This window comes from Merops nubicus, unplaced genomic scaffold (assembly GCF_000691845.1).
Source record: "Merops nubicus isolate BGI_N331 unplaced genomic scaffold, ASM69184v1 scaffold14421, whole genome shotgun sequence".
Taxonomy (NCBI): Eukaryota; Metazoa; Chordata; class Aves; order Coraciiformes; family Meropidae; genus Merops; species Merops nubicus.
The window spans coordinates 1,491-14,473 of NW_008590363.1; the positions used below are offsets into that span (position 1 = coordinate 1,491).

General features: G+C 39.6%; 1 protein-coding gene across 1 annotated transcript; it reads left to right on the forward strand.

Annotated features, from left to right (window-relative positions):
• The first annotated feature begins 3,837 nt into the window (after positions 1-3,837).
• LOC103782172 (interleukin-1 receptor type 1-like) lies at positions 3,838-12,393 on the forward strand. The gene is given in 9 exon segments (XM_008949924.1): positions 3,838-4,058; positions 4,328-4,544; positions 5,341-5,503; positions 7,498-7,563; positions 8,191-8,311; positions 9,347-9,495; positions 9,792-9,935; positions 11,346-11,507; positions 12,002-12,393. Coding segments are annotated over 9 exon segments (1,635 nt in total).
• Positions 12,394-12,983: the final 590 nt, after the last annotated feature.

Here is a 12,983-nt window from a genome sequence, read left to right on the forward strand (position 1 = left end):
ATTATTACCATTATGATATTTTTATCTTCTTTAAAATCGAAAACCAGAGATTTTAACAATTACTGTCTGCCACAATTAGTGAAATGTACAAACACTTATTTTTATGCTGAGCATTCTTGTGGGGACTCATTCCTTCTTAGAGCTGGGCAAGAAAACACCTGCCTGTTCCTTTAAGCAGCAGTTTGCAGTGAGGGAGGGGGGAAGAGGAGGGGCAGGAGGAAGAGAGCAGGCTCTGCAAGCTGCTGGCTTGATGACGAAATGCACATGGCATGTTTCCGAGTCAGTTTAGTGAAATAGGACACAGCAGCAGGAAGTGTCAGCTTTGACTATTGCAGAAACTGGTGATCAGCTAAAGCTCCTTTACAAGAGGGTGGAGCTCTCCTGCTCACCCTTCAGCATGAAATTGCGTTTGTCTTTTCACAGTGCTGTGAGAACTGTGGTGGGCTGAACAGAAGAACAGCGGTAAGGCAGGGCAGGTTGAGGCACAGCTTGTCAGAGATGTGCCACTCATAGGCCCTTCTCCTGATGTGTTAAGGATAAGAAGTCTGCCACAGCCCTGAGAGCAAATAGATCATTCAGGTATAAAAACACCCTATGGGATGTGCTACGGGAGTTCTGAACTTAGCAAGAAAAAAATAAAGAATGATTGGAGTTCTGAACTTAGCAAGAAAAAAATAAAGAATGATTTTTTGTATTCGTGCTCATCCTGGAAGAACATGAATGTCAGTGCCAGTGCCTTTTCTTAGGGCTAATCTTCCATGAAAGGATGTCTCAAATTGAAGAGTCAGTAGAAGGCAGTTACAGAATGAAATGTTCCATAACAAAGCACCATGACTGGCTGATACTCACTCTTGTGTTCTTTTGTTGTACATGTCTCATTTAAAGCACCTTTGGGACCAAAAGATCATAAAGTGATAAATGTTTTTTTGTCCTCTCCAAGTGATCCAAAGAGAGGCAGGAGAGTAGAGACCAGTGAGTCTGGTGTCTGCAGCAGGCACCTGGATAGAAAGTGCTTTAAAGAGTGGAACCAGTGGAAATGAAGATAAATTATTCAGGGAAGGAGTCAATGGTGACTTTTGTAAAGGGAATTCTTGGCTTTCAAGAAGAAATTATTCTCATATGTATAAATAAGTAGGTAAAAGATAATTGCTCAGTTTTTTGGACAGAGGAAGATCACTGCTGGAGTCCCAGACAACTCTCTTCTGATCAGCATGTATTTTTAATGATCTGGACAGAGGAAAACTCTTGCAGTGGCACAATTTTCCAAAAATACAAAGCTATTCAGGCTAGAACACACGTGGTAATTGGAGAGAGTGGCAGAAGGATGTTGCGATAGTGAATGACTGGGTAATAATAGCAAAGGAAATTTGTTGTAGATAAATGTAAAGAATATTTACAATTAATTGTAACATTGTATGCTCAGTGGCTGACTGGGTTTACCAGATTTCAACACTCAGTAATGAGACCTTGGGATTTTACTATGTGGACTCATGGAAATATCGGGTGGATACTCAGTAGTACTCAAAGAACAGATAGATAGTTAGAGATTATTAGGGTAAAAATAATAATTGGAAGCTGTCAGGTAAAACAAGCAGGTAACAAGGCTGAAAACATACCAAAGACAATATTTCCTGTGTCCTGTATTAACTGTGTAATGCAAAACGTTGACTTCAAATTGTGAAAGTTTACATTGGAAACCACTAATTGAAGGTTTTCTTCCCTTTCTGCAGGGAAACTTGACAGCAAAACCATTGTTTTTATGTAATATCACAACAGCACTTCTGTTTTTAATTATTGCAGGTAAGTTTATTGGTGGCTATGGAGGGTCTTGTTCTGAAACTTATTTTTTCGCACAAGTAATTTTAGTTTTCTGTGAAAATCTCTGTAAAAGTCAAACTTACGTGCATGCCAATGAATTCTTTCAAACTGTCCTAAAAGTGGGAACCTATAAAACATACGCAGTATTTTATGTACTATCTTACCACAGAATCACAGAAGCATTTGGGTTGGAAGGGAACTCTTGAGATGATCCAATCCAGCCTCCTTGACCTGCCCCCCACCCAGGGTCAGCTAGAACAGATTGCCCAGTACCATGTCCAGTTGGATTTTGAACATCTCCTCCACAAGTGGAGACTCCACAACCTCTCTGGGCAACTTGTTCCAGTGTTTGATCACCTTCATAGTAAAAAAGTATTTTCTGTGTTCAGGTGGAATTTTTGGTGTATTTCAACTTTTTCTCGTTGCCTCTTGTCCTGTCAGTAGGCAGTACTGGCAAAAGTGTGCTCCTTGTTCTTCATTCCCTCCCGTCAGGTATATACACACTCCCCAAGCCTTTTTTTCTCTAGACTGAACAGTTCCTGCTTTTTTGGTCTCTCTTTACATGAGAGATGCTCCACTCCCTTAAAATCCCATAAAATGACAGTATTTCAGCATATTAGCATTTAGTGACAGAAACAGGGTTATCAGTTCCTGTGGCCGCAGCATCTCATAACCACCAGTGTTGTTCTGGGGCATTAAATACAGATATAGGAACGATTATATAGATGAGATATATGTTACTATGTATATATGTGATATGTGAGCTCTATCATCAGCAGTGGCCAGAAAAGCGGAATTTTTGGGAAGCAGTAGGGCAGAAAACAGCAGACTCCCTTATGCTACTCTGTATCCCCACAGTGAGCATGCATCAGCTCTGGTCATTCCATCTCAAAGCCTACATCAGAAGACACAGAGAGGTGATTGATAGTGTTATCTGATGTGATGGCTTTCATATGACAAGTGCAGGCTCTGAGGTAAAGAGGCAACTGAGGCAAGGTGTGGTAGTGGTCTGTGGAATTATAAGTGCCATAGGCTAGGCAGCTGAAGGGAAGTTTACTTTGCCATTTCTAGTAACAAGAAATACTTGATACCCAGAGAAATTTTGAAAGGTAGTGAATGGTTTTTCATGCAGAACATAAGATGAAAGAATGGGGCTGAAAGCAAAGTGTTGTTCAGCTTGCTGTGTCTTACTCTTTTCTTACACATTTGCCACTGGTTGTTATCAGAGACAGAGTTTTGGCTAGATGGACACATAACTCTGTGTGGCTGTTCTCACACTCTGTCACGAAACAAGGAATTTGAGATAAATACAATACTGACTCAGGAATTTGACCATGGTATCCAGAGTTGCTGCCTTTTTTTGTCATATTGACAAAAAAAAATATAAATCTCATGGTGTTGCTCTTTTCCCACATGAATCTCATTTGCTCAGGAGGAAAGAAAATGAGCTTGTTGGTAAGTGCTTGTAATAATTCCTCTCTAAATGCTGATAAAAGTAAGGGTGAATTGGAATTTCCATAGTGCAACAGCAACTTAAACTCGGTGTCCTTTTAGGACATTTGGGTACAAAAATAAAGTAAGTCTTGGAGACTTACTTTGACTACAGTTAAATGAAGTTAACAAATAAGGACATTAAACATGAAATTTGTGTTTGTGTACTGGGGTGTGAAAAAAGACTGGAGAAACGCAAGTGCTTTAGTAGTTTGCATCTGAACTAAAGCATACAACTACCAGTCTGCTGCAGAGGAGGAGGTTCTACTGAGCATAAAGTTTGCATTTGCAAAAGACAGCATTTCATTTCAGTGGCATAACTATATCTGTGTATCACTGGGTAGTGCTCTCAGCCTTAAAGATAAGGGATTATAATTGTGTTTTTAGTAGACTTCAGAAGGAGGTGAAAACTCCAATGAACTTTGCTAATGTAATGAAGAAATGAGTTCAGTATATCCTTTTACAGTGTTTGAGGTTTTCTTTGATGTTTATCTCTTTCCTTTAGAGAAATGTGAAGCCTATGATGTGATGATGAGGCAAAGCCTTGTGCCTGTTGGACAGCCTCTTGCTATCAGATGCTCACTGGAAGAGAGCTGGAAAAGTGGAGACCATGACTTAGCGTGGTATAAAGTTGGTAACCAGACAGCTGTGCCTAGAGACAAACTTTCCAGAGTTCATCAGCAGAAGAACTTTATTTGGTTTCTCCCTGCAATGTTAGAAGATTCTGGAGATTATGAATGTGTCATAAGGTGAAAGTTAAATAAATAATATTTACATTGTTACAGAAATGAGTTGCAAGGGGAATAACTTTTACAAAGCAAGTAGAATTTGAAGGCTGGGAGAAATACTAACAAGGGAGAGTGTGTTCACAAAACTAACTTCAGCTTGGAGAAAAGTCTATTTTCGGGTTAATTTTTCTAGCAGGCTGAAGGAAATCTTTTAGAGAAACAAAACTTCTCATCCTCTCTTCTCCATAAAGAAAGATGTATATTTTAAAGTTGGAAAACATGCCAAATAGTTTAATTTAATTATGTTATATTAATTGCAGGAATCTGACAAGCTTGAGGAAAATGTCTACAAAAGTAACAGTTTTTGAGAGGATTGATGGTTTGTGCTTAAATGAAAAATTTGCTGTAGAGGAGGTGGTATTCACATTATCATCTGCAAAGGTGGTGTGTCCACACTTGGAGTATTTCAGGGATGAGGAGAATATTCAGCCTGTTCGTTGGTACAAGGTGAGAATACTGTTTTGTGCTGTCTTAGAACTGTCCAGTATTTAAAACATAGGTCACTGATGTTTGTGAACTGTAGGAATAAAACTAAAGAATTATTGCAAATTGGAGAGAAATGGTTTTAAAACAAACTGGAAGATGATTAAAACTTTTCCTCTTTTAAGGGTGTTTTTTGATTAATGGGATAGAAATTCAGCTTAGATATAGGAGAGATGTTGACCCACATATCCACCAGGTGGCTATTTGCCTGCTAGAGAAACATTGCTGTGACTGACTTCTGTGTGGAGACAGATTTAGTATCTCTGTCAAGGGTGGCGTATCCATGATGTGTTCAGTATTGTTCCATTAAATAAAGGCCATTTTGGATTGTTCATTCTTCCTTAAAATCTCTTTGTTACAAGACTGTAGTAGTGCCTTCTGCACCATTCCTGCCTTGTGCCCATGCAGTCCATAGAGTACCAGAAGTGTTAAAGTACTTAAGAAAATGAAGTCTTAATTACTGAGTGGTTCTTCATTAGTGAATACTTTTACAAATCCTGACACTTGCATTTCAGTTTCTTATTTCTGTAGTATTGAGAGTTGTTCTCTATAGGAAATGGAGCACCTTTGAATTAAAACCTCAGAGCCAGAATGACCCATGTTCTGCTCTTTATTCCACTGCCCTTGCTCTTCCTCAGCCTCAGCAAAGGCGTCTGCCTGTGTGGGGTAGGCCGTTGGAAGTTCAGATTGCATTAAAGAGAGACAAACCATGGGAAAGAGATAGTGATATGAATGAACAGAGTTCTCTGCATGCCTTTAGGACTGCCAGCTGCTGGAAGGGAAGAGGTTTATCTTCTCAAACAGTGATCTTATCATTGCCAATGTGAGTGCACACGATGGAGGGAACTACACGTGTGAAACGACGTACAGCTACAATGGGAAGCAGTACAACATTTCACGGGACGTCCGTCTCACTGTCGAAGGTGAGTGGGTAATTTCACTGTGTGCTTGTAATGAGGACTCCAATTTTGTGTCCAGATTTCTAGAGACTAAAGCTAAGAGGCCAAATTTATGGATAAACATGCTTGGGAGTACTAGTTCTCACCTAAATAGGAGGGAAAAGAATGCTGACTGAGAGTTTATATATTTTTGTCTGTTGTTGCCACTGTGTTGAAGGTTCATTCCCTTGTTCATTGTTGCAGTATGTCAAATCTTTTTTGCCAGACTGGCTGCCAAGGTCCTTAAACAGGTGCCCTGTTAGGCTTGGTAGGCACAATACTTTCTGCTGTGGCTACACCCTCTATCCTGCCTGTCTTCTCTCTTTTTTACATTACCCTCTTGATGCAAAATGGTAACTTAAACTCACCCAAATTATATTAGTGTCTTGGCTCTGTCCTGTTTACTTCAAACATTTGTCTCTTCTGGTTTTGATTTTACACTCCTCAGCACAAGAGCTGCTGATCTCTGATATCTTGTGCCTAGCTTGGTAGACCCTGATTTATGCTGGGGGGCCATCAGCACAACAACACAAAAATAAAAACCAATCCCCACACAAAAAAAAAAATCAAACGACCTAGCTGTAAAACTGGAACTCCTTTGATAGCACAGCATCATGAGATTGATACTGGATCACTGAAAAAGCTGTGCTGTATCAAGGTATGAAATCCAAAACTGTTTTTATGTTCCAGCTGATGAAAGATGTTTTCATGTTTGCTAATAGATTGCATTACTCCAATGATCTCTTTTTGTGCTTGGCTGTTTTGTCTCTGTGTGTGCATATGTGTATATGCATATTCATAGACATGATACAAATATGGATCATTCATATAATATGTATTCATATAATGTCATATGTATATGGTGTAGATAAACAAAATATGAGAAATGTAAGGTCAGATCAGGTTAAACTATAATTTTAGTCTCAAAATCTGGAACTTCTCTCTTAGTGTAATCTCAGCTCCCACTACTCAGGAGAAGCAAAATCATACCAGTCCTTTACTGTAAATGAGTGAAGGCAGCTCAGTTGTTTTTAAAGACTCTAGCTGAGCAAGTATGCACCAAAGTGGGTGATTTGGGGTCCACACAGTAGTGCAGACTCGGTTTTTAGAAGGGGAAGGGAATGATACCTCTGGGGCAATCCTGTGTGCTTTGCTAGGGGCATTAGATGAGATGCTTTATTATTTCTTTTGATTAATTTGTGCTCTTGGAGAAACTTCCTTGAACTTCCAGTATCTGAAACATTCTAAAACGACCTGCATCTGCCTGAGACAGCTGGAAATGGTGTATGTGTTCAGTGAAGGACCCTACAAGTTGGGATTCCTTTAGCCATACTGAGAGACTTCTGATGTAGGTGTTTGGATCTCCACCTGTTGATGACTCTCCCTTTGTAGCCCACAGAGAGAAGTAAGCTTTCTAGACTGTCACATATCTAGTCCTGATGTAAACATCTAAAAGGGTCCACTGGTGTTTTACTTGCCTATATGTAGTGCTATGGAAAGAATTGTAAGGCCTTCAACTAGAGTACAGAAATTAAATTTCCCCCTTATAATAGTGGAAGTCTAAATTAGATCAATTGCCCTCTAAAAGTATTAGGCTTCAGTTTGTTTCTGTGGGGTGCTGGGTGACAGACTGTCCAGACTCTGGAGGGCCAATACTGCCATATTTACCTATACTCAACACTTCCACATGCCATATTGCAGGGGTTTTATGCCATGGAATATTCAGTCCTCCATGAGTGTGTGGAGATTTGTGGCACTACATTTTGGAAGAAGTGAGGGTGAAGAATAATTCAGCATCAAGTCAGAAGTAACAGCTATCTGAGAGATGATACTTTCAGTATGGAGTGAAATCTTCTATAAAATTGCTGTCAACCTTGTCCACAGGACAGGGTTTTTTTGGGTCATACTTGGGTTATAGAGCTAGAACAGGCTGTAACTGCCCTATGTTTTCTAAAAAGCACTGTCTTTCTTTTGGTTAGTGAGCCCACCAAAAAAGCCCCCTGAAATATCTTATCCAAGAAACAACTCAATTGAAGTGGAACTTGGTAAGTAGTTTTCTCTGTAAAATGTAAAAATATGATTTTGTATGCTAGTGAAAATTTATACTCAAGTGCCATATTCTGTGTTTTCTTGGGATTGACAAAACCTGTTCAGTGACTATGTCAGTTTCTTGGTGTTGATCTCCTGAAGCTGGAGTGTTTGAGGGTGAGAAGGAGAGAGACAAGGCATGTTACTTACAAAGTCCTACGGAGATTTCTTGACGGAGAATAAGCGGGAGACAGACACCATTCTATAATGATCGGAAAGCCTCATTTATTAAAGTCCTAGGGAGATTTCTCAGATATAAAGAAAATTGTAGGGAACCCAAATGATTCTTTGTCACATCTGTTGCTTTCAATCACTCTGCAAGAGTTTCTAAGAACAGATCCATCACTGATTCTGCAGGGAAAGTGATGCCCCAGAGAGAGGCATCTTCTTCCTAATTTTAGCCTCTTCCATCCTACCAGCCTCTTTCTGAACCTGCAGATCACTGACTATAGAGCCTCCATTAGAGTAACTTTTCTGAGGGGGCGTGGGACCACCCTTAGCTGGTCTGTGTAGGAATGTGTGAACAGAATTGTACAGACTTCAGTGAGATTAATTAACTTTTCCCTCTGTGCCACAATTTGTAGGCTCACAGGTTACAGTGGATTGCAATACAACAGGTGCTGATGGGTACGAGGTGTTCTGGACAGGCAACGGTGTGTATATTGATGTGTTTTATGTGAGCAGGATTTTTGCAAGTCTTTATGAGTAAGTATGTTTTCAGATTACAAAATACCACGTTGGCAACCAAAGTGGAACTTTCTCCCTTAATATTTAACTTTTTTCACTTGCTTAAATAGCTTTCTTTATAAGAACTCTAACGCTTGCCTCCTCTAACTCACTTTATGCTTTGAAGTAGAAACTTGAAACATAGTAGGCACATGAACTTGACATGTGATTGTGCTCTTTTTGGTCATTGTAAAGATCTGTCTTAATTTCCAACCTTGAAAAAGGTGTTTTGTTGACTTACAGTCTCATAATTGTAATATGGTTTATGCTTGACTAGGTAGTTTCTTTTGTGTTTGAGATCTGCTGTTGATAAGGTAGTGGTGTCCATCATCTTGCTGGTGGTTAAAAAGTTTATTCACACATCAGTCACTCATCATGGTACACATGGCTCACAAAACGTGCAGCATAGTGAGCATTTTGGTGGCCTTGGACAATGCATGGAGGGCTGTCTGTGTCTCTTAATGGTGCAGCCTGACACTCCAGCTGTTCCAAGTCTGTTCTGATCCATGGGATGAAGCAGCAGTTCAGACTCCACTCCTTGCAGCTGGAAGCACACTGTGAGTTGGTGTAGTCTGCTGCAGGTGAGGACCTTTGGTGTCCTCCCTGTCCCAGAGCTGCTTACTGCCCTTGTACCAGGGCCTCTTCCTGTGGCATATCACATTGTGGAATTGCCCTCTCTCTCCAGGTACTCTTACAGGGGCTGGGAAGCCCATAGCAAGAGTTTGCATAGGTTTGTAAGGTATATTTTTATACTTCAGCCTATCAAAACACTTCATTCCTTTCTGGAGACAGCTCCAGATGTGGTAACATCCTGATGTTTCCCAACCTCTGTGCTAAATGTCAGGGAGAGACCCAAATACTGTTTGTGTATAATGTAACTGCTCATCTCTTCTGAAGCGTGGTGGCCATCTGCAGATGAAACCACCACTGTCATGCTGCAGCTGTTGGTGAGGAAGCCTTTCCAGAAGGGGCTGGGGGGTTATGGCTCTGTCTGTCTGTTGCCTTTTTGGACAGGGAGGGAAGTTCTTACGACGGGCGCCCTGTGTATTCTGTGAAGCTCATCATTTCAGAAGTGAATAGTGAAGATTATGAGCAACCCTTTGTCTGTCAAGCTTCAAATGCCTTTGGGCAGGTTGCATCCTACATTATATTAAAACACAGAGGTAAGAAGTGCTGGTATTTTTGAGGCCTGTGTTTGTCTGGACTTCTCCAGAAGGGATTTTGATACCAAATGCTTATATATCATGTTGATAGATGACAGAGTGATTACAATTAGCAGGAGGTATTCATGCACCTGTGCATAGGAAAGGAGTCATTGTAATAGTGTATTTATCATTATTAAAAAAAAATTAAAAATCAAAAGTACAAAAAATACTCAAATTTGTATTATATATGTGTGAAAGAGCAGATTTGGACAAAGTCAGTATTTAAATACCAATGTTCTTATATTTTTGTGCAGAGCCTGATACACAAAGACAGCTGGCTGGAGGTCTTGTCTCTTTGTTAATTTTACTATTTATTGCTTTAATAACCTACAAATTTTTCAAGATTGACTTGGTGCTTTGGTACCGTCGTTCAGTCTGTGCCTTTGCCAGTGAGGAAGGTATGTGAGTGTGACCAGGGATGCTACTGTAAGTAGCCTGTTGACTTTTTCACTTGCCATTATTTCTGAGCAATAATCTGATTATTTAATAGAATGCATGTGGAATTTCCTTGAGGAATTTTGAGAGATGCATAAAGACATTTTAGGGAGGGGGATGGATTTTTTCAGTCTTATGAGTAAAATAGTTGAGGTAATAAACACAGCATAACATTGAAAGCAGTCACAGTGAGACAGGCCAAAAAGAACTACAGGTTATTCCTAAATTAGCATGTTGCTTTTTGCTTTTCTGTGAAGTAGTTTCATAACGTGAAGATTTATGGTCACTCTGATGATGACCAATAGGTGTCAGCAGAGCTACATCCTGTAAACTAGCTGTTTAAAGCCATGCATTAAATATTTGTATTGAAAGTCAGGCTCTCATTCTCTCAGAGGTTAATTTTGCTGTTTTTCTTATTTTTTTTTTTTTTTCAACCACTTTTACTCAACACTTTCCTTCTAAATCCTAACAGTTATGTTTACATGCTAAAGAGAAAAAATGCTCCTACTTCTCTTTTCTGTGATCTTTCTGAAGTGTTTTGATGGTTGTGATGTAGACAAATACATTGGACAGGTGTGAAAAAATTGGAATAAGTGCAACATTATAGATATTTTGCATGGCAGCACTCAGAAATAGACTGTCTGAAGTTCTCTGTAGCTTGAAAGTAAATGGCTTTTGTGTATTGAGACAGTTAATGTTTACTCTTGGCTGTTCTGAATGTTTTCACAGAAAAGTAATTTCAACTTCTAGTTAAAAGTCCACATTTCCCAGAACACCTTAATAGCTTTTCAATTAAAAAACAACAACAAAACCCAACCCACAAACCTATGCTTTGGAGCTTGTTGACCTAAACTTAATTTATTGAGTTAAATCTGATCTTGGTTTGCTTTCTTCATTTCTGTTAATCATGGAATTTTAACTCTCAAAACCTCAAGCTGGCCTTTTCTTCTGCTTGCCTTTCCCCCACAGAATTATTACAAGAACAAACTGACATTTTCCACCCTCTCTTGTGGTTAGTCAGAAGTGGAGATGATGGCTCTTGGGTTTGTTTCAGAAGGGGTAGTGAAGGAAGTCCTGCAAGAGGATGCTTTGTTAATGTCCTGGCACCTCTGGGCCTGGGGGCTCCCTCCTGCAGGTCCCAGGTCCTGCATCCAGCTCACTTGCTGGTACCCCATCATGGGAGAAGTCATCAGGTTCTGCTGGTCATCAGCTGCCTTTTGATCTGTGGAGCAGTTTAGTGCTTTGACGTTGTTCCACCAGCTAGGTGAATCAGCCCCTCATTACTATTTTTAAGAAGTCCAAAAGGAAACCTTGCAATAAAGGCATGTTGCTGATTTTTAGGGTTTTTTTTAACAGAGATGTGTTTGTTTCAGATGGGAAGGTTTATGACGCGTGTGTCCTGTACCCAGCAGGCAGTGGAGGAGGAAGCTCCTGTCACCTGGAGGCCTTTGTTCATAGAATACTCCCTGATGTTTTAGAACAACAATGTGGATATAACCTCTTCATATTAGGAAGGGATGATTTACCAGGAGAAGGTATGCTCTAGTTAGTTGGCTTTTTCTAGACACATTGTTCCTGGATTAGAAGGTTATATATACAATTCAAAAATGGCTATTTTTGTAAAATAAAGCTGCATTTATTTTTAGAGGGTACATTATCAATTTGTCCAATGGACCATTTTTTTGTTTTGGTTTGTTTTGTTTTTGTTTTTGTTTTTTACCAAAAATTCTGTTCTAATGAGGATCTGCACTTTCTTTTTAGTGATGGACAAATTAGGATTCAACAGCATTAGCAGTATTGTTGAGGTTTTCTGAATGATATCTGCTCCTGGGGACTGTAGAAAACATTTTTTTTATCAGTAACTTCCTGCAATAGATCATGAACCATGAATGACTATGGAGGCCTTAAACCTACCAGTCCTCTGAGCTAGCCACTGCTCCATATATTTGCAATTTTAAACTAGGAAATATTTTACATCAGTGGTAAAGTTTCTCTTCAGATTGTGATTTTTTTTCTTCATTACTTCTAGCTGTGGTCAGCGTTGCTGATGAAACCCTTAAGCAAAGCAGAAGACTGATGATTATTTTGGGATCAGAAACATCTAGTTGTTGCCTGCTAGAAGACACCTCTGAACAACAACTAGCTATGTATAATGCTCTCATCCGTGATGGGATTCAAGTGATTCTTATAGAAATGGATGAAGTACAGGACTACACAAGCATGCCAGAATCCATCAGATACATTAAACAAAAACATGGAGCTATCCAATGGAAAGGGGACTTCTCAGAGAAATCTTGTTCAGCAAATACAAGATTCTGGAAAAAAGTGCGCTACCAAATGCCATCTAGGAAGAAGGTATCTTATTCTGAAGTGTATTTGTTGCCCCTAACTGTGGAAAATTCTGCAGCAAGGGGAAGTTAAAATGCACTTACTAAAATAATACCAAGAAGGTAATTCTGAAATGCGAGAGTTTTTTTTTTACACAAATTCTTTATGTTATAAAATAGGTGTTTTCTTCAAGGAGTAAAAACTGCTCATCCCTTCCCCAGATTACACACTGAAAGAAAAAGGAGTCACACAGATGTGAGAAGTAAACATTGCTTGATGTTGGTAGACTACTGAGTAGTCGTGGTCCATATAAATGTAACATCCACTGAAGAAGCAGCTGTGAAGTCCATTTTTTTTTTTTTTTTTAATTTAAACTGTACTTGATAAATTAAAAATCTGTTTCTGACACCAGCATTTTTCTAGTCATTCTGTTCTTGTTGCCTCTACATGATTGTCTGACTTCCTCATTACTGCAAGGATCTACACTGCGCAAGCTCTGGAGCACCCTCCTGAGCAACAGGCCTTATCCTTGCCTCTTGAATGGGTTGGGGAAATACAATGTCTGAACTGTGCTAACTTAAAAGCACAGAAATTCCCTGAGAATCTATCAAAGGGCTGTGCTGGAGCTCAGTATCCTGGAGAGAGTGGAAAATGGCCAGCTCTGAAGCACGACCAGGTGCTGA